The sequence below is a fragment of the Belonocnema kinseyi genome, chromosome 9 (genome assembly GCF_010883055.1).
Source record: "Belonocnema kinseyi isolate 2016_QV_RU_SX_M_011 chromosome 9, B_treatae_v1, whole genome shotgun sequence".
Classification (NCBI taxonomy): domain Eukaryota; kingdom Metazoa; phylum Arthropoda; class Insecta; order Hymenoptera; family Cynipidae; genus Belonocnema; species Belonocnema kinseyi.
The window spans coordinates 69,994,722-70,015,333 of record NC_046665.1 but is presented as its reverse complement, the minus strand read 5'-3'; the positions used below and the strand labels follow the sequence as shown (position 1 = coordinate 70,015,333).

Below are 20,612 nucleotides of genomic sequence, written 5' to 3'. Positions count from 1 at the left end.
AATTAGCCCTAAATGAGCCCTAAATTCTCTATAGGTTTTCAGTCAATTTTTGCAATGTGGTCCTGCCAGGTTAACGGACCTAAATTAAGCATCTTTTTTAACAGCTCGATTTTTTACGATCAAATAGACAATCAAAACGTTCTTTAGTACGTAACAAAATATTAAAATATTCTATATAATAGTCAATATTGTCGATAATTCCATACAACGTTATTACCCGTTATAGTTCAACCTGGTTTTGTATATTTCATCGCCAGATATCCAAATATCGAAGTCGATTAAACTCGAATTGATTCAATATACGGAAGCAATCCAAACCTGATTTTTATACGGAACTAGCGTCACTTATCTATTTATACGGACTTACCTGAACTTGATTCCATTTTACATGGAGCAGTAGAAATCGAAAAATGTTCTTTTCCACGAAATCTTTTGTTTTCAACTGGAAAATAAAATCTATGGACAATAGACTGCCATCGAACATTTTTCCTTGTTATAAAAAATGTTTATAAACTAATTCACTTATTTAACCTTTCCACAAATAAACATTTCTCTATTCAACCGAATCATTTCTTTTTATTAGAATGACATTGCCATCGGTTATATTGCTATTACAACTTCTCTCTATCTTCGAATTTTATAGAATTATAGATAAGTAGACCAGAAAAAGTTGAAATTGAAAAAATAATTATAAATCCTAAAAGAACAAATAAAAATATTTAAAAGTAAGATATAGAATGAGTTTTTATAGGAATATAACCAAATGAGTGATCCAAAAATTCATTTGCTGTTTTTAAATGTTCATGCTTATCGCCCCCAAATTTTTTGAACCCACACAAAAATTAATGCTTTTTTTAAATACTATTTACAATTTCCGCAAGTTCCATGAAGCTTAACACGTGCTAATCATTAAAAAAAGACGTTATTGTAAATTTTATATAGAATCGTCAATATTAAGAAAATCGAGTACAAACGTAACATTTCTCTTTAAACTTAATCAAGGATTACAATGGAATCTTTCATTTTCAAATATCACCCACATAAGTCTAATTCACAGAATCCCAAGAATCACGATAAGTGAACAATTAGGTTTTCCGAATATTTGGAGCTGATTGTGATTTTTTTGCGGTATTTTTAATAATAATTGCTTATAATGCATAGAATACTACTTTTCACTAATACTTGGATGTTCATTTATATTTTTTAAGCAATTTATTTTTGTTCCTAAGAATTTTCTCCTAGTATAGAATTAGAAAGTCGCCCTTTTTTGAATATTTTAACTTATTTTTAACTTTAAGTTTAAGTGAGGAAATAACCAATTACATTTAATAAAAAAAGTATCTTAACCATTTATTATTATTTATAATAATATTCTCACCGAATGGTTCTAGAAAGTTGCAGTTTTTTTCTAAAATGTCCAACTTTTTGTCCACTTTTTGACTATAGTGAGATAATAATTATTTCAAATTAACAAACATAACATTTTAAACAACAATTCATTATTTTTATAACTATCTTCAATGGTAATGCTAGATGGTTGCGAGTTTTTCTGAAATTTAAAACTTTTTGTCTGCTTTACCTTAGACTGAAGTTATGATTATTGCACTCAGTGAAGTGATACTTATTACAAGTTAACAAAAATCATTGTTTAATAATTATTTAATTTTTATAACTATCTTCTTTCAGATAATTGTTAACAAGACGCGATTTTTCCTAATTTAGTAAACAAATTTCAACTTTTCAATTACAGTAAGGAAATAGTTGATGCAGTTTAACAAAACATGATTGTTGAAACAATTTATTATTTATAACTATCTTTTCTTAGATAATTGCTAAAAAGTTACGATTTTTTCTGAATTTTTAACTTTAGTTTAGCTTTTTTTGCATGAACAAATAATAAATAAGCATGAAAAAGAATAATTTTTTAACAATCTCTTTCTCTTTGTAAATATATTTTTCAGAAACGAAATATTGAATGTCAATTTTTCTTAAAGTAGTTTCTAAGAACATTTTTTTTAAACTAATACTAATATTAATTTGTATTACTTGCTCTTAACTGAAAAATCAAAGAGAAGCTGAATATTTTAGAAAAGCCTGCAACCTTGTAGCATTAGTCTAAGAGAAGATGGTTATAAACAATAATAATTTGTTTGAATAATTATATTTGTTCAATTTTATTAATTATTACCTCGTTCTAGATAAGAAGTTAAGAAAAAGTTTAACATGTCAAAAAAAACCGCAACTTTCTACCATTATTCAAAGAGAATACGAGTATAATAAAAAATAATAAAAAATTGTTCAAAGAATAATTTTTTTCATCTTAAGTTTATCATAACCTTACCATAATTGAAAAGTAGACAAAACGTTTAAAATTATAGAAGAGACTGCAACTTTCTAGCATTATTCTAAGAGAATATTGTTATAAATAATTATAACTAGATTTAAAAAATGTTTCTGTTCAATTTAATTTATTTTCAACTCGTTCTGACTGAGAAGTTAAAAAGAAGTTGAAAAATTCGGAACCACACGAGTTTTTAACTCGATTATAAGAGAAAAATGCTTCAAGCAATAATAAATTGTTTAAACAGTGTATCTGAACAACTAATTTTTGAAAGAAAGACTTTATGTATACGAAACAATTTGCTTGGAAAAAAGATTAGTTAGCGCTAAAAAATAGAAAACTCAAATTGTTAATTTATGGGTCTTTTTTCGACCTTATAAAACAGACTTATGTGGGTGCTATTCAAAAAGTATTTATTGATTCGTATTCTATACCTGATTGTGAGGGGGAATGTTTGGTGTCAACTCAATTTGACCAATATTGACGATTATAAATAAAATGGACAAAAACGTTTCTTTTTTAATAGGAAAGTACGTATGAAAGTTCATGAGGGGCTTATGTAAGCTCTGAATATTGTTTTTCAAATTAAAAACAAATTTATTTTTTGTGGAGTCGAATAAATTTGGAGGTGAATTTATTTGTAGAAACTGTTTATTACAAGGGCGAATGCGATTCATGGTCGACCGTAGGCAGTAAAAAAATAGAACCAAAACGAGGAAATCTAAAACAACATCATCGCAATTTCATAAAGAATACTCTTCTGTAGGATAGAAAAACATCCAAGAGAAGTTTTTAGGAAATCGGATTTTCGTTTGAGTTCTTTGCATGGGGATTTGAACCCACGACAGCGTGACAAATTATAATTTGAATGACGGAATATAACTCAAACACTATGCCACCTCAGCCACGCTGCCTTATTCTTTTTACATTTTCATCCTTATGAAAATGTATTAGTTGCATGTAAAATTTTACTTCGCTGATTTTCATCAAATGTCCACGTTTTGAGACCCCCCGAGTGAAGAAAAACAATTTTTACGAAGGTATGTCTGCATAATTGACTGTCTGCATGTATTTATGTAACTGTAAGAGATATGGGAAAAATGTTAAGAAGCGAAATAGTTTATTTTAAGCACATAAATAAATTTGATACAAATCACTTCTTTGATGATACGCATATTTTTTGTTTCAATCGCGAAAAATTAAAGTAAAAATTAAAATAATAAGATGCACCAATTTATTATAAATCATTTTTCAACCGGGCACGTACTTTCAGTTTTAATCAAAGAAAAAGCATTTTAGGAGACTAAATATTTTGTATTAACAACACAAGCTATGAAAATAATCTGTAAACAAAAGTTATTTACAAAAAAAAATCGATAAAATTTGTTATAAATCATTTTTGACAGGAGGTGTAGTATTTGTTTTTATTGTAAAAATAATAAGTTAACAATTGTTGGAAAAATGACACAAGATACGAACAAAAATTATTAGATAGAAATTAATACAAAAAATAGTTCACCAAAACAAGATTTGATAAATTTATTACAAATTTTTTTTAGTAGCTAAAAAGTCTTTAATTTAGTCTTAAAAAGCATTAAACAAAATTTACTTTGTTGAAAAAAGACAAATCTGTCATAAATTGGTTTTTGATAGGGTGCATCGTTTTTATTGTAATCGTAAAAATAACATTAAAATGAAAAATAAAACTTTTTGTATTAACGACACAAGCTACAATAAAATGTTTATTGCCAAGATTATTCGCCTAAATTATATTAAATTATATATGTGTATATAATAATAATATAGAGTTAAGCACAATATAGAAAAGTGCGTATTTAGAACAAGTTTTAATCGAGCGCGAAGATACGCTATGATAATACGAGGCAGTCTGATAAGTCCCTGAAAAATGAAACACGAAGACGTTCTTTTGGCCAAAGTCGGTTTTATTTTTCAACATACTCTCCTTTTAGGTCGATACAGCGAGTCCAACGATTTTCTAACTTTTTGATTCCGTCCGAAAAGTACTCGATCGGAAGGTCTCCAAAATACGCCTCAGTTTCAGCTATGAGCTCCTTATTTGAGTAAAAACGCTTACCGGTGAGTCATCTCTTCAGGTTAGGGAACAAGTAATAGTCGTTGGGGACCAGGTCTGGTGAATACGGTGGCTGAGGAACCAATTCGAAGCCGATTTCATGCAATTTTGCTTGTGCAACTAAGCATGAATGAACAGGCGCATTGTCGTGATGATAAAGCGGTTTTTTCTTCTTCAAATGCGGTCGTTTTTCGGCGATTTCGATTTTCAATCGGTCCAATAATGATGAATAGTATGCTCCGGTATGGTTTTACCTTTTTCAAGATAGTCCACGAATATTATGCTATGCGCATCCCAAAACACGGAGACCATAACCTTTCTGACCCATTGTTGCGTTTTTGGACGCTTCGGAGCACTTTGGCCCGGTGGAACCCACTGTTTTGCCTGTTGCGTTCACTCAGGAGTGTAGTAGTGGATCCAGGTTTCATCCATGGTTATGAATCGAAGCAAAAACTCGGTCGGCTTACGCGAAAATAATGCGAAATTCTGCTGGGAAGTTGTCACACGAATTCGTTTTTGATCCACTGTGAGCAAATTCGGCACCCATCGCGCGCAGAGCTTCTTCATGCCCAAAAGTGAATGCACGATATTGCCCACACGTTCCAATGATATGCCTACAGCATTGGCTACCTCTCTCAATTTCACTTTGGGATCATTCAACATCATATCATGAATTTTTTCGACATTTTCTGGTGTAGTGACCTCTTTTGGGCGCCCAGATCGTTCAGCATCAACTGTGCTCGTACGGCCACAACGAAACTCGGTAAACCACTTATGAATCGTTCCAATCGACGGTGCAGAGTCCGGGTAATACTTATCCAGCTTGGCCTTGTTCTCGGATATCGTTTTCTTGCGAAGATAGTAGTGTGTGATCAAAACTCGAAACTCAGATTTTTTCATATTAAAAAAAACTCGGAGGTTAGTCGCTTCTCAGTGCTGTAACTTGTAAATGCTTAAACATAAATGGCTGAAGTTTTGACAGGCGTCATTTGAAGGATCAAGCTCGACGAAAATGGTTCACATTAGTGAATACTAATGCCATCTCTTAGAATTTTCAGGTACTTATCAGACTGCCTAGTATGTTCGTGAAATCCGAAGGAGCTCTAACAAAAAGAATTAACAAAAACCAAATTACATTTGTGGATGTTTTGTCCTTTACGCACGCTCATTTTTCCCTGGGAACGGAGCACTTATTTGGACTAATTTTTAATCAATTTTTTCTTTTTTTATTTAATTAGGGGTTAATTTTTTATCAGGTACTTTATATTCTCTTTCAAATTTACATCGGTGATGTATTTGGTGATTATTTTTCCAGAAATAACATTTCACCCGTCTTACTATAAAAACATTAGCACAATTTAAGTACACAATAGACAATTTAGGGTGGAAAATAGTGTCCTACTATAATCGATTGTGATGTCTGCTTTAGATGTCGAGCTGAATGCCTTAAATGCTAGGTTCGTCATCATCTTGATTAATAGCTGCTTTACGTGCCAAGTCACTTTGGACAAAGGCAAGGAGTAACATCCTGGAAGTTTCAATTAATCAAATTATGTAATACCTCGTTAAGATCCATTCAAACATTTTCAATCACCACTGATAATCTAACACCTATTAATTACAACCTCTCTATTTTGAACTATACAAAGTAGACGATGTTATCAGAGAATTATAATCTATTTGAATTTCTTCCCACATTTAATTTGAGGGTCCTCAATTTGCTTCTTTTTACTACATTTGAGGTAGACTAAAATTCTGAAAATTTTAATAAGGAGCCGCCCATAAACTGCATTACCAATTGAAGGGGAGCGAATTTAAGAAAGAGGATTTAAATTTAAAGAAAGATTTAACCTTCTTTATTAAAAATGCAACTATTTGTGTCTACATAATTCTGGTTTGGTTGAGGATTCAACGACTTAGTAGAAAATTAACCTAGTCGGTTCAAAATTAACTTTTTTGTTAACAAATAAATTATTTTTATACAAACTTAACTTTTTGGTAAAACCTTATATTTTTTGTTAAAATCTCATATTTTTTCTTTAAACAATCATCTTTTTTGTAGATAGTTTATTCTTTTAGCTTAAGACTTCAACAATTTTGATCAAAATGAGGGTGTTTTGTTAAAAAGTCTTCTTTTTTGTCTGAGAATTAATTTTCTTAATAACGATATAATTTTTCCAATTTTGGATGAAAATTGATCTTTTTTAGTTCAAAATTCATGTATTTTGTTAAAAATTCGTCTTTTTGCCCGCAAAAAATTTTCTTGGTTGAAAATGCATAATTTTTTATCAAAAATGCAACTTCTTTGCTCTAAATTATTCTGGTTTGGTTAAGGATTCAACAACTTTACAGAAAATTAATCGTCCCGGCTAGAAATTTCAATCTTTTTGGGGATAATTTCATTTGATTGTTTAAATTCATTTTTTTATAATTATTTTTCTTAACTGATAATGGAACAATTCCATTTTGTTTTGACAATTGTTATTTTTATTTAAAAATTGATATTTGAAGAATGGTGGGGTTTAATAAGAACTCCTCTTTTTTGGTCAAAAATTAGTCTTTGGTTGCAAATTAATACTTTTTAGATAAAAGTGCAACTTTTTGATTCTAAATTAATCTGCTTATGTTAAGGATTGAACAATTTCGTAGAAGATTAAACTATTCGATTGAAAATTAACCTTTTTATTCAAAAGTCATATTTTCGAGTTGAAAATGAAACCATATTATAAAAAACTCGCCATTTCGGTTGATACATCAACAATTTCATTTTAAAAATAATATATTTTATGGAAAACTCGTTTTTTTAATAAAATTAATCTTAATGCTGAAAAATTCATATTTTTGCTTAAGAATGTAACTATTTAGTTAAAAATGTATCTTGTTGCATTTAAATTCAACTGCTTCGTTCGCAGATAAACTAGTTTGTTAAAAATTATTATTTTTTGTAATATTTAACTCTTTGGCTTCACAGTGAATTTTTTCTTAGATATATATTTTTTCTGAGAATTCATTTTCTTCTCTAAAAATTGTACTTTTCCCTTGTTCGTCAGAAATGTATCCTCTGTAAGTGGAAAATTAAACTATTCGCTAGAAAATTAATATACATTCTTAAAAAATCCTCCTTGTGGTTAGAAAATTAATCTTTTCTGTTAAAAATTCAGCATATATATATGGTTGTCAACGAGGGGGGTGGGAAGAGGGTCAAAAGAGCCTAAAATTGGTAACGTAGTTTATGGATAACCCCAAAAGAGAATAAAAGACTTGATAAATTAAAAATATTATTGATTAAATATATTAAGAATTTAAAATCTTATTAATGTTCTCTAAGATTGTCAAAATCTCCTCTGCATTCGCCTATACAATTATTTGTCCAGCAAGGCTCTTGATCAATAGACATCTGAAGTGCTAAATTTCGTTTTTTCTCTAGAGTCATTTCTTCAGAAATCCTAATCAACTGCATTTGCTCTTGACGAAGGATATTTTTCATCTCATACATCTTTCTCGAAGCTTCTAATTCTTTTTGAGAGATCTGCTTCTGTAAAGCTGCAATTCTTTTATTTAGGATTTCATAATTTATTTCCAAAGAATTCTCTGATACTTCAGGAATATGTTGGTTCTCTATTTTATTTTCAGGAAATGTTCTCTCTGAACCAATAGGACTGTGATCAATTTCAACCATTGAAGCAGTAAGCAGACAAATCTTATCGTGAAGCTCGGCCAATTGCGTCAGCGTTAAAGACTTTAATAAACAAATTTAAATTAAGAAATAATTATTTTCAGATATCCTATTTTAAAAAGATATAATTATATGTGTCGAAAATCCCTGAGCCATTGTTGTTGAAAACCTGATTGGCTTTTCATTACTTATGATAAATTCAAACTTTAAATTATTTATTAAATTATTGAAAATATTATTGATGTTTTATGTTAGTGCCTTTTGCTCGAAATTAGTGTGCTTTTTTAACCAAACATAAAATCATAAAGTTTATGAGAAGACTTTTCAACAAAAATATTAGATTTTAAAGATTAAAAAGTTTTTTAAAATTTACGTTTTTCAGTTTTGTAAGCGTACTTTCTAAATTGTATCGTTCTTAAAAAAAATCATTAGATTTCGAAACAAAACAAACAATTATAATTAAATCAAGATTTTGCATCTTTTTAACAGTTTTTATTATGTTAATGTTTTTCTCCGAAAATGTGTATTTTTATTATTTTTTCAATTTATATTGCAAAACGGATTCACATATTTCAATAAGTTTAGGCCATGTTAACGTTTTATACCAAACTTGGTATTTTAAAACAAAAATCATTATAACTTGAACCAGATTCAAAATATTTTAATAGATTTTGATTATGTTAGTGTTTTTCGTCGGAAAATGCTTCTCTTAATACAAAAAAGGAAAATCGATTTTAAGAGAAAATTCAAATCTTTTAATAAATTCAAGTTGTTTTAGCGTTTTACACCAAATATTGGTATTTTAAAAGAAAAATCATTATATTCCGAAAAAGATTTGTAATCGCTAGTTTCAGGTTATATTAACGTTTTTCACATGAAATCTTTCTTTTAAACAAGAATCATTCGATTTTAAAGGTTCATAATTTTTTAACAGTTTTAGATAACGTTAGCGTTTTACACCAATATTTGATATTTTAAAGCAAAAAACATCATTCAAATTATATTTCAGAGAAGATTCACCTTTTTAACAATTTTAGGTCACGTTAATGTTTTAAAATTTTGTATTTTATACAAAAATAATGGTAAGAACAAGATTTAGAATCTTTGAATAATTTTGGATTATCTTAGTGTTTTTCATCGGAAAATGGTATTTTTCAATATTAACGAAAATAAAACAAAAACTATGGTGTTCGAAGGAAAGAGTGAGAAAACACTATGCGATATTTTATTAAATAATGAGAGAATTGAACAAGTTGATAAGTTCGTATACCTTGGTATCTTATTTACTAGGGACGGGAAGATAGATGAGGAATTAGATAGACGCATAAACGAAGGTAAGAAGGTTATTGGTAGAGCAGGTCCCTTATCAGAAGTAAAAATATATCAAATAAAGCTAAAATGGCAATACATAATTCTATATTTGTACCGACTGTACTATACGGTAGCGAGACATGAACTTATCAAGAAAAAGATAAGAGTAAAATTAACGCAATTGACATGAGATTCATGCGCATAATATGCGCGAAAACCCTGATGGACAAAGTAAGTAACGAGATAATTCTAAAAGAATGTGGTGCAAAAGAGACGCTAGTAGACACATGGGAAAGAAATCGATTAAGATGGTTCGGACATGTTGAGAGAATGCGAAATGAAAGACTAACGAAACAAGTGTATCAAGGTAAAGTAAATGGCAGCGTGCCCAGAGGTAGACCACGAAAAGAATGGTAAGAATGTGTGAATGAGACCCTACTTAAAAGAAACATAAGAAGTCACAAAAAACGAGAGCCTGCATGAAAAAATGCATGGACATAAAAGAAGCTAGAGAAGTATTCCAGGATAGGAAAGTATGACGGCAAATAGTTAATAAAAAGAGTGTCAGTAGAGTGAATGACACCTGAAACAAAAACCTTGGCTATTAATGGACCCAAGTGGGGAACCTTACATAACGACTTCGTGAGGTTCTTCGCCTGGGGTGATTGCTAGAGAGATTGATCAACAATCTGGGTCGGAGCAGTGTTGCGGAACGTACGTGTTATTTACCTAAATAACACGAGAATTCTCGATCAATATGAAAATTCTCTATCCCTTCCACACACTTCTCCTTTCCTCTACCGAGTGAGTCACGCCTACCCCGAAAGGGAAATGGCCTAATGGTGTAATAATAATAATACAAAAAAGGAAGGTATATTTTAAAGAATATTCAAAACTTTGCACAATTTTTTGTTATATTAGCGTTTTACACCAAAAATTGGTATTTTGTAACAAAAATAATTTTTAATTTCAAACATAATATTTCAAAAGAGAATCACTACAGTTTTTATAGACGATGTACAATTTTTGAACAATTTAATGTTATGGTAATATTTTTACCCGATATCGGTTATCATAATCAAAACTTATAAAGTTTCGAAGATAATTTACAATATTGAACTATTTTTTGTTATTTTTTTTTGCGTTGTAAATTGTTATTCAAACAAAAAAATTTGCCACATATACCGAAAATAGGTATTTTTAATGAAAAATCTTTAGATTACAAAGAAAAAAACAAAAAATTTTAACATTTTTGGGTTATAGATTTCAAAGTAAATTTAGAATTTTTGAAAAATTTCAGGTGATCTTAAATAAAAAAATTTAATTTAAAAAAATATTTACAATTTCAAGCAATTTTTTGGCACGTTTTGTCATCATTGTGTACCAACAATTGCTATTGGTTATGAAACATCATTATATTTAAAAGAGTATTTGCAATATTTCAACAATAATAGCTTATGTTAGTATTTTTCGTCATAAAATGCTATTTTTTATATAAAAACGATTCAGTAGGTTTTATAATTATATTATTTATTTATTCAAAATTTATTAAAACAATAAGCTATACGTACACCCAACCAGGAATCAGCATCAAAATCTCCTTTAGGTCCTTCTGGAACCACAGATTCCGAATCACCAAAATTCTATAATTACATAACAATTTATGGCCATTATTTTAATTAATACTCTCTGAAGTAACATCTATTGACGAAATTATAATAATGTTCGGTAATATGACGATATGTGAAATCTTTCTACAGTTCATTAAAACATCACAATGAATGGATGAATTAAAAATTAATAGAGCCTAACCTTTTGATGAAGAAAAGCCTCGAGATTTTGAATTTCTTTCTCGGCTTTGAAAATATTTTCTGACAGTTTTTGTGACTTTTTCATTACTTCATTTACTGCTGGTACTATCCAACCTCCAGAATCATCATCCACATTATAATTCTCAGCCATCAAAGGTTTTGATGAATGTTTGCCTTCCACGAAACCAATGAATTTTCTGACACGATCAATAGCTTTAAAAAATCATAAGTTAAAAACCCTATCGTTAGAAAAAAAAACCGACCTTCATTTTACTATTAACAGCTAATCTGAAATAAAATACACCTTCGTTTTGTTCCTGCATCCTATTCCTTAAAATCTCATTGGACTTCATAAAATCACCACTTTCGTCGTCAGACATTTTTATTTCTTCTTTTTCAGGACGATTTTCAAATTTAAAAATTCAATTACAAATTACAGACCAAAAGTATTCCTAATTCTTGAAATATTATTAAAAACAATACGCAAAGATGCTGCATATATTACCTGGTACCCTTCCAGTTCGACCTTTAGGTGCTTCAGCTTTCAACTTATCAGCTTCTACTTTAAATTTATTAGCTTCATTTTTTGCTTTAGCAAGTTCCACTTTTAACTCTTCCAATTCTTCCTTCCACTTATTAGATTCAGCATTATGCTTCAACTTTTTATTTTCAGACATCAATTTATCAGCATCTCCCTTTGCATTTTGTAAATCAGCATGCAATTTTTCTAGATCTGCTTTTGATATTTCAAGTGCATCTTTCATCTTGTCCTTCTCTACTTTCATCTTCTCTAACTCTGCTTTCAGCTTCTCTAAACCTGTTTGCAATTTATGAATTTCAGCTCTTAACTTTTCATTCTCAGCCACACAATAATTAAAATCTCCTTTCAATTTTTCAGCTTCGCTTTTCAGCTTATCAATCTGCTTCTTCAAATTTGCATTCTTTAGTATCAACTTCTCATTTTCATCCTTCAATTTTCCAATTTCATTTCTCAAATCAGCTAAAGTATTTTTCAACGCCTCGAGTTCTTTCCTAGAAGCTTCTTTATTTTCTTTTTCAACCATTATATCTTGCTTCAACTTTCCCAACTGTGATTTTAAATCTGCCACTTCTGCTTCCAGTTTTGCTTTACCATCTGGAAGACTCTTCAGCCGATCTTCCACATTCACCTTCATATGGATATCTGCAAGATCTTTCTTCAACCGATCATTCTCTGCTTTAAAATTATTCAATTCCTTCTCCTGTTCTGCTTTATAAGAATTAAAATCAATCGTTTTCTTCTCTAGATTACTTTTTAGTTTATCTACATCATCATTAAGCTTTGATTTTTCGCTCTTCAAAATATTTAATTCGTTTCTTAATTTTTCCACCTCTGCTTTTAAAATTCCGTTATCATTTTTTAATTCAGCAACTTTCTGCTTCGATGCTTCCAAATCAGATTTGAACTTTTCATTCTCTGCTCTAGATTTTTCTAATTCACCTCTCATCATTGATAATTCCGATTTGAAACCATCTGCTTCTTTAAGAGCACTTTTATCAGATGTTAATTCCTTTTCCAATTTGTCAAGCTCATTCCTCAAACCATTCAATTCTATCACAAGTTTTGCTTTTTCGGATTCTATAGACGCAAGCTGGCCTTCTAAATTTTTTATCCTAGCTTCTCCATCAGTCAAGGATTTTCTTAATTTCTCCATCTCGGCTTTTATACTACTAACTTCTTCATTTAATCTACTAACTTCAAACTTCAAACTAGTAATTTCCGCTTTCAGTTTCTCATTTTCAGCTTTCGAAGCACTGAATTCGGATTTCAACTTATCAAGCTCACTTTTTGCAGCTCCTAATTCATTTTTAAGTTGACTATTATCGTTTTTAAGTCCACCTACTTCATTCTTTAAACCATCAATTTCATTTTTGAGCTTATTATTCTCTGCCCCCAGCTTATCAACTTCACCTTTCAATTTCATATTTTCGTGTCGTTTAGCTTCAGATTCAGCTTTCCACTTGTTCAACTCCCCACTCACCTTTTCACTTTCATTAGCTAAGGTATCACTCTGGTCCTTCAATTTCTTATTGTCATCTTTCAAAGCTGAAATTTCACTCTTAGCTTTATTCAATTCATCTATACTCGAAATTAATTGTTTCTTCAAATCATCTGCTTCTGCCCTGAGCTGATCATTTTCAGATCTCAACTTTTCCAATTCAACTTTCAAAAGCTGCAGTTCTTCATTGAGTTCTTTCACTTTTTTCAAAGCTGCTTCCTTCTCAAGTTTTTCAGCTTCCAATGTTCTATTCAAATCTTTAATTTCTCCTTCCAGACTATTTTTCTCGTCCTCTTTAGACAAGACTTGACCTTCAAGTTCTTTTCTCTTCGCATCAAACTTGCTTAATTCTTTCTTTAGATTCTCAACTGCTGCGTTTAACTTGTCAATTTCATTTTTCAGTACGCAATTATCTGCCTGACATTTATCATAATCTTTTACCATTTCAGCAAGTTGAGCCTTCAAATTAACATTTTCAGCTATAATCTTAGATAATTCTAATTTCAATTTAGCGAGTTCTTTTTTGAACTCAGAATTTTCTTTTTCTAATATCGAAAAATCGTTCTTCATATCGTTTAAATACTTTCGAAGACTTTCCCTTTCTGACTTAAGACGATTATTCTCATCCTTGAGTTCATCAAACTTTGTGAAAAAATCTTTCAACTCATTTTTCAAAGCATTCAATTCATCTTCAGCTGCTTTCTTTTTGCTATTTAAGGACTCCAACTCAGATTTTAATTTATCGAATTCCCCTTTTAAATAATTAATTTCTGATTTAGCATTATCTAAGTCATTAGACATATATGCATTTTGATCTTTTAGTGATCGCAACTCTTCATTTGCTTTATTCTTTTCCTCCTTCTGACTATCTCCTTCTGCTTCAAGCTTGGAATTTTCGTTCCTCAAAGAATCCATTTCAATTTTTAATACTTCATTATCATCTCTTGCTTTTTTCCATTCTGAAATCAAATTAGTATTCTTAGCTTTCAATTTGTCTAAATCATTTTCAAGATTTCTTAATTTTTCTTGAAAGTTGTCTTTTTCTTTTCTGACCCTGTTCAATTCTTCTGACAAATTCTTCAAATCATTTTTTAAGTTTTTGGCCTGAGCTTTCACTTTTTCTAGATCTTCTTTTAATTCTTCATTTTCTAACTTCAATTTATCAAAATCAAACTTTAGCTTTTCCAAATCAGCTTTCGGTTTATCTAAATCGGAGTTCGATTTTTCTAAGTTATCTTTTAGTTTTGTATTTTCATGTTTCAATTTCTGATTTTCGTCCTCTAGCTGACCAACATTGGATTTTGAATTATCATTTTCTTTCGAAATTTTATCATTTTCAACTTTTAGTTTATCAACTTCAGAATTCAGACTATCAATTTCTGCTTCGAGCTCCTCATTATCTATTCGTGAATTCTCAAGTTCTCCATTCATCTTTTCAACCATAGCCTTCAACTTTTCATTTTGCTCCTTAACAGCTGATACTTCCATTTCTAATTTAGCTACATTTCCATTTTCTTTTTTCATATTCTGACATTCATCTTCGAGCATTTTGTATTCAGCTTTGAATTGATCCACGTCTTCCTTTAATTTATTATTCTCATTTATTAATTTATCATTCTCGACTTTGAGTTTCTGAACCACAGAATTAAGATCATCAATTTTAGATTGAAGTTCCTCCTTATCTTTTATTGACTTTTCTAAATCGTCCCTTATCTTTTCAAGAACAGCTTTCAACTTCTCGTTCTCTTCTTTAAAGCTTGTCAGTTCATTCAATGATTTTTCTAATTCTCGTTTCACATTTTCTAAGTCTTCACTTAATTTTTTATTTTGTTCCCTAAGCGCTTTCAATTCAGCTTCTAGATTTATGAGTTCATTTTCCAATGTCTGGATTCCTGCTTGCAATTTTGCATTTTCTACTTTCATCTGTTCAGTATCTTCTTTAAGCTTTTGATTCTCTGCAATAATATTACTATTCTCTGCCTTAAACATCTCATTTTCTTCTTTAAAAAACTTTATTTCCTCTTCTAACTTCTTAAGATTGTCTTTCAAGCTCTCATTTTCTGATTTCAAATTTCTATTCTCCTGTTCCAATTTTTCAAGATCTACCTTCGATGCTTCAAGATCTTTAAAAAGACTTTCCTTGACAGCTTTTTCAGCTTCCAAATATTTTTTTATTTTTTCAACTTCAGCCTCAGAATAAGTCAAATTCTTGAATAATTTTTCTTTCTCAGACTTCAAATCGCTCACTTCACTTTCAAGTTCTTTTGCCCAATTTTGAGCTGAAGTAAGTTCTGCGCTTAATTTAGCAAGCTGGTCCTCAACATCTTGAATCTTCTTGCTAAGATCATCATTTTCATTGCTTTTTTGTTCCAGTTCTGATATCTTTGCTCGTAGACCTGCAATTTCATCTTCCAATTCTTTGATTTTTGTTTTTAGGTCTTGGATTTCTTTTCTTAGTAGGATTTCTTGATCCAATAAAGTATCTACTCTTGTCTGCATTGCAAGTAGTTTTGCTTTACAGTCACCGGACATTTTTTCTTTTTGTTCCAAAATTTTTAAAATTTGATCATTTCTTTCCGATACGAGGCCTCGAATTTTCCCCAGGTCTTCTAAAAGTTTATTCCTTTCTATTTCAGTATTGTAAAGCTGAGGTTTAAGTATTTCAATTTCACCTGTCAATTTCTCCATTCCCAAAAGGTTAACAGCTGAACTTCTTAAATTTCGCAAAAGTTTGGTGAGCTGAAAATCAAAAAAATTAGATTCGCATTTATACAATTCAAAATCAAAAAAAATTAACATCATATTTTATAATTTAAAGCTTAGGCAAGATGGCCATTTTAATTAATGAAAAAAATCCCAGGTCATTTCCTGGGTTTTAGACATTTTTCAAGGTCAATAAAATTAAAATATTCGAGTAAAAATCTTTTCTAACTTAAGTAATCGAAACTGAACTGCAAATTAAAGGACTCAAAGTAGAACAAAATTTTAAATTTTTATAAATAGTGCAGTTTAAAGATTCACATTTAGTTCAAAAATATAATTCCACGTTATGATTTTCAATGCTCTAATTGAAGACTGAATCCATAAATTTGTAAATTTTCAAAATTATATAATTTGAGATACTTTAAACTAGAAAAATTAAAAATTGAACTATCAAAATTTTCTTTAAACTAAGCACTTTTTTATTACAAGCTAAATTATTTTGCATATAATTACTTTCAAATAAATTAACATTAAGTACTCTCAAAATTAATTTTTCGAAAAAAAAGTCAATTTTAATTTTCTTGGAGTTTTAAGAAAATTTTCTATTCTTTTAAAACATTTTACATTTCTTTAAAACCTTCTTAATTTATTTGGTCGGAATCTGTAATAATATACATTATATTTTAAATTATATGAAAACATTTCAAGTTTTAAATTAATTTTGTAAATGTTGCCCTTTGAAATATTAACAATTTAATACTTTCTATTGCAAACATTTTCAGTTTCAAATTGGGTAGTTTTGAATAATTAATTAATTTGTAATTACTCGTTTCTAATTAACAGACAAATACTTCTTATAATTAAATTATTGTTCATTTTCTTAATTAAAACATTTAAAATTGAAGAAGTTAAGAATCAAATATTTTAAACTGAAACAATATTTTAATCGAATTTTCTATTTAATAAAAGGCTTTTGATTGTGAATCGATTAATTTAGAGTTATTTTAAAATAAAAAATATAAGTTTAGAAATAAAGATCTAAAATAGAACAAGTTTAAAGTAAGATTCAAGATGAAAAAGTAAAATCACTGTCATTGTCCGGATTTCCCAGTTTCCCGGTTTAAAAACCACCCTGTTATGATTTTTAATAATTTTTTTAATTACGAAATTTAAAAAAAGGCCTATAAATACAAAAATTATGAAATTAATGCTTAAGCTTTGAAAAAAAATATTTCAAATGCAGTCTTCAAATTTATCAAATTTCAAATTAAAGTAAGCAAAAGTTTAACAACTTTAAATCAAACGCATAAATGATGGAACTACTCAATATTTAAATTTCAAGCTAAAAAGTTCCAATTTGAAGAATTTTCACTTCAAGCCTGAAAAGAAAATAATTTCAGATGGGAAGCATGCAGACTAAACAAATCATAAAATTAAAATTTTTTTAAATCGTGCTATTTTTTTAATTAGCTGAATTAAATAATGTTAATGTCAATTTAATCAAAGTTCATCGTAATTGTATAATTAAAGATATCGAAAGCGTTCGATACTTTCGAATTCATTAGGCAACCTTATGGTGTACAATTTTAAGCTGAAAGAATTCAAGTCTCAAAGTTGAGTAGTTTGGAATTTTAGCATACCAAGATTTCAAAATCTGTAATGTTAGTCTGATTATCATTCAAATTTTAACAAATTATAACTCATTTAAACTTTTTATTTTAAATTGATAAATCTAATATTTATAAACAGCGTAAAACCTTTTCGTCCCTCTTTTTCAATTCTTCCTTCATAGCAGCAAGTTCTTTCATCAATGCTTTTTGACTAACACTCGTTTTGTCCAAATCTTCTTCAAGCTGCCCAGAAACTCTTTCCTCATCAAAAAGCTTTTTCTCCAGATTGTTAATTATTTCATCCTGTTCAACAAGTTGTCTTTTTAAATCAGCAATAAGAGCCTCACATTTTTTGATTTTATCATGTAGTTCAGAAACGTCTGGTGCCATTTTTTTTTTAAGAGCTTCTAATTGAGCCAAAAGGTTTTCGTTTTCGGATTTTAAATCTTCGCAGCCTTTCGAAAGCTCTACCATCGTTTCTATCGATTTTTCTACAACTATCGAAACTTGCTGATCAGCCCTCTGTCCACCTTTCATCAATTCACGAAGTTTTGCTCTAAGGCGATTCAGAGCTGAGCACGAAGAGTCGTCATCTATTTCTGCAATCTTCAGATTCAAGGCTGCTATTTTGTCTCTTAATCTAAATTATTTAATTTATTTAATTTAATTTAACAGTGGCCGTATAAAATTACTGAGGTAAAATAATTACTGTTTCTTTTCATCAACAAAATGTTTACGAAGATCCTTCATTTTCTCGCGGATGTATTTTACTGATTCGCAAGGATCTTCAGAATAATCACGTTCATCCAAAGTATCTCCGAGGTCTTTCACTTTATCCTCCAATTCTTCAGTAAGATTTTGGAGTCTTAAATTTTCCTCTCGATAGTGGACAATTAGAGGATCAGGTTTTAAAGCCTCGTCAACATTAATACCTTTGCAGAAGGATATTTATCAACTTTGAAGTGGCCATGCATAAATTAACTAAAGTTTGTGTTCTGAAATTTCAAACCACTTATCCCCCTTTCTTAGGACACGTAAGTTTCACCCCCCTTCATCCCCTCTAACTTACCTAATTTTCTCCGTCTAAAGTTTTTCGTAAATTCATTTAGCTTTCTACAAAAACAGGTGAATTTTAGGCCAAAAATACAACCTTTTAATCAGCATGATTAATTGTTTACTAGAAAAGACAAATCCACAGCAAAATACATACATTTTTAAGCAAATAGTTGAATTTTCAACCAAGAAGACAAATTTTCTACAACAAGAGACAAATTTTGAAACTAAAAAAGATCAATTGAAGCCTCGGCTGAAATAATGTTGTATCAACACATATTTGGTATTCATCGACTTCTATGTATATGAGTTTTTTAAAAATTGTTTCTCTATTCCACGGAAGCGCTTCGATCGAAGATTAAAAAATTGAATTCGTGATGAAATGTCAAAATTGTCAAGGTTATTTACTTCCATTTACTTCGCATCTATCTCAAGTAATCTTGTAAGTATACATTTCTAAATCTAATTTAGAATTTTTGAAGGATAAGAAATGAAAGTTACATTCGCTTAAGTATGTCGACAAAAAATTTCAAAATTGAATTCGGCATATTTCAATTATTAAAAATAACACTAATTAGGTTAGATCATTTACAAATTTGATCCTAAACATATTATACATTGTAAAAAAAATCTATTGAATTTTACATCTCTGGTGGATGTAAATAAAAGGACCCTCATGTATCGGAGTAACTTTACGAATATGTTGTGATATTCCAATTCGACCGATAATTTTACATGAGAAAATGTAAAATTCATTATGTGAAAGAATAAAATAAAATTTATTAGGGCGACAGGTTTCGAACACGCGAAAGCTCAAACTTCGAACAATTTCATGGATATTGAAGAAACACAAGCCGGACGCGTTACCACTTACCTAAAACACATAAGATACTATGGGAATTTTTTTGATGCTTAAATATTCCGTAAAAAAATATGAAATATACGTTTTGAATAACCGCATTTTTTCCGTTCCAATAGCAGAAAATGTAAAAGGCAAAATAGGAATAGCTCGGATTCGGTCTTTGTGTGAAAGCTTTCAAAAAAGTTGAACATAGCTGTCAATTTCCTCGCATTAAAAATAAAAATGCTAAAAAATTGAAGGATGGAGGCATCGATCAACAACGAACACGAGAGACGCTTTCGTATTCACATATTATTTGATTGATTATTCTAAATTTTAAATTAATTGTAAATCAAAAATTTTACAGTTTACGCCAAGGTAAAATTAAAGATCTTTGATAAAATTAAAAATCTCGATGTAATTTTCAATCACGAGTAAGTGATTTTACCGACGCATGGTATTTTTACACGCTGCGACTGAATTTTCCTTTATGAATGTAAAGTTCGTACAAGGGAATGTGTAATTTTATTTTTATCGAGTGTGTAATATTACACTGCTGTTCGAGGATCCTTTTATTTTCATCGCTAGAGGATGTAATTTCACATACTTTTGTGAAATCACACAGTGGAATGTGTGATATTTACAATGATACAATATTTAATTTTCCGAAACTTTGTAATTTTACACAAATCTTTTTTTAAAGTGTAAAAAATACAAATATAATTTCTTGTCTTTTCATCAAAATAAGGAAAAAAAAACATTAAATTATGCGTATAATTGTATTTTAAAGTTTATTTTTTATTTTATTATAAAAACAATTTAAACAGTATTTTTAGTACAATTTATGATAATTATTTATTACTCATTTATTTATTTTACTATTATTAAATATTATATTTGATATTGCCGGTTCTGGACATTTTACTCCAGCTTCTCTAGCCCATTTATTCTTTCCTGCATGACATTCTAATAAATTTAATTTTCTTTTTTTACCTTTGTTCAAAACTGCAATGTTAGACTTAAAAAGATACATTTTCGAAGTATATAACCTCGACTATTTTGATATTTCTTTCCCAATTCAATTTTCGCATTTTCGTTCGCAGCACTTCCGTGGAAAAGAGAAACATTTAAAAGA

At 29.4% G+C, this 20,612-nt stretch overlaps 1 protein-coding gene across 2 annotated transcripts in view; it reads right to left on the bottom strand.

The window, feature by feature from the left end:
• Nucleotides 1-7,366: 7,366 nt before the first annotated feature.
• Nucleotides 7,367-20,612, bottom strand: part of LOC117179795 (intracellular protein transport protein USO1-like) — an 18,031-nt gene continuing 4,785 nt past the window's right edge. The window contains exons 2-8 of one of the 2 annotated variants that reach the window (XM_033371908.1): nt 18,293-18,515; nt 17,731-18,223; nt 11,737-16,009; nt 11,536-11,622; nt 11,233-11,444; nt 10,992-11,063; nt 7,367-8,172 (exon numbers count right to left, since the gene is read on the bottom strand). In XM_033371908.1, the coding sequence (XP_033227799.1) occupies nt 7,747-8,172; nt 10,992-11,063; nt 11,233-11,444; nt 11,536-11,622; nt 11,737-16,009; nt 17,731-18,223; nt 18,293-18,515 (5,786 nt within the window). In that variant the 3' untranslated portion in view covers nt 7,367-7,746. The remainder of the gene's footprint in view (nt 8,173-10,991; nt 11,064-11,232; nt 11,445-11,535; nt 11,623-11,736; nt 16,010-17,730; nt 18,224-18,292; nt 18,516-20,612) is intronic. The other variant, XM_033371909.1, reaches the window with a different exon arrangement.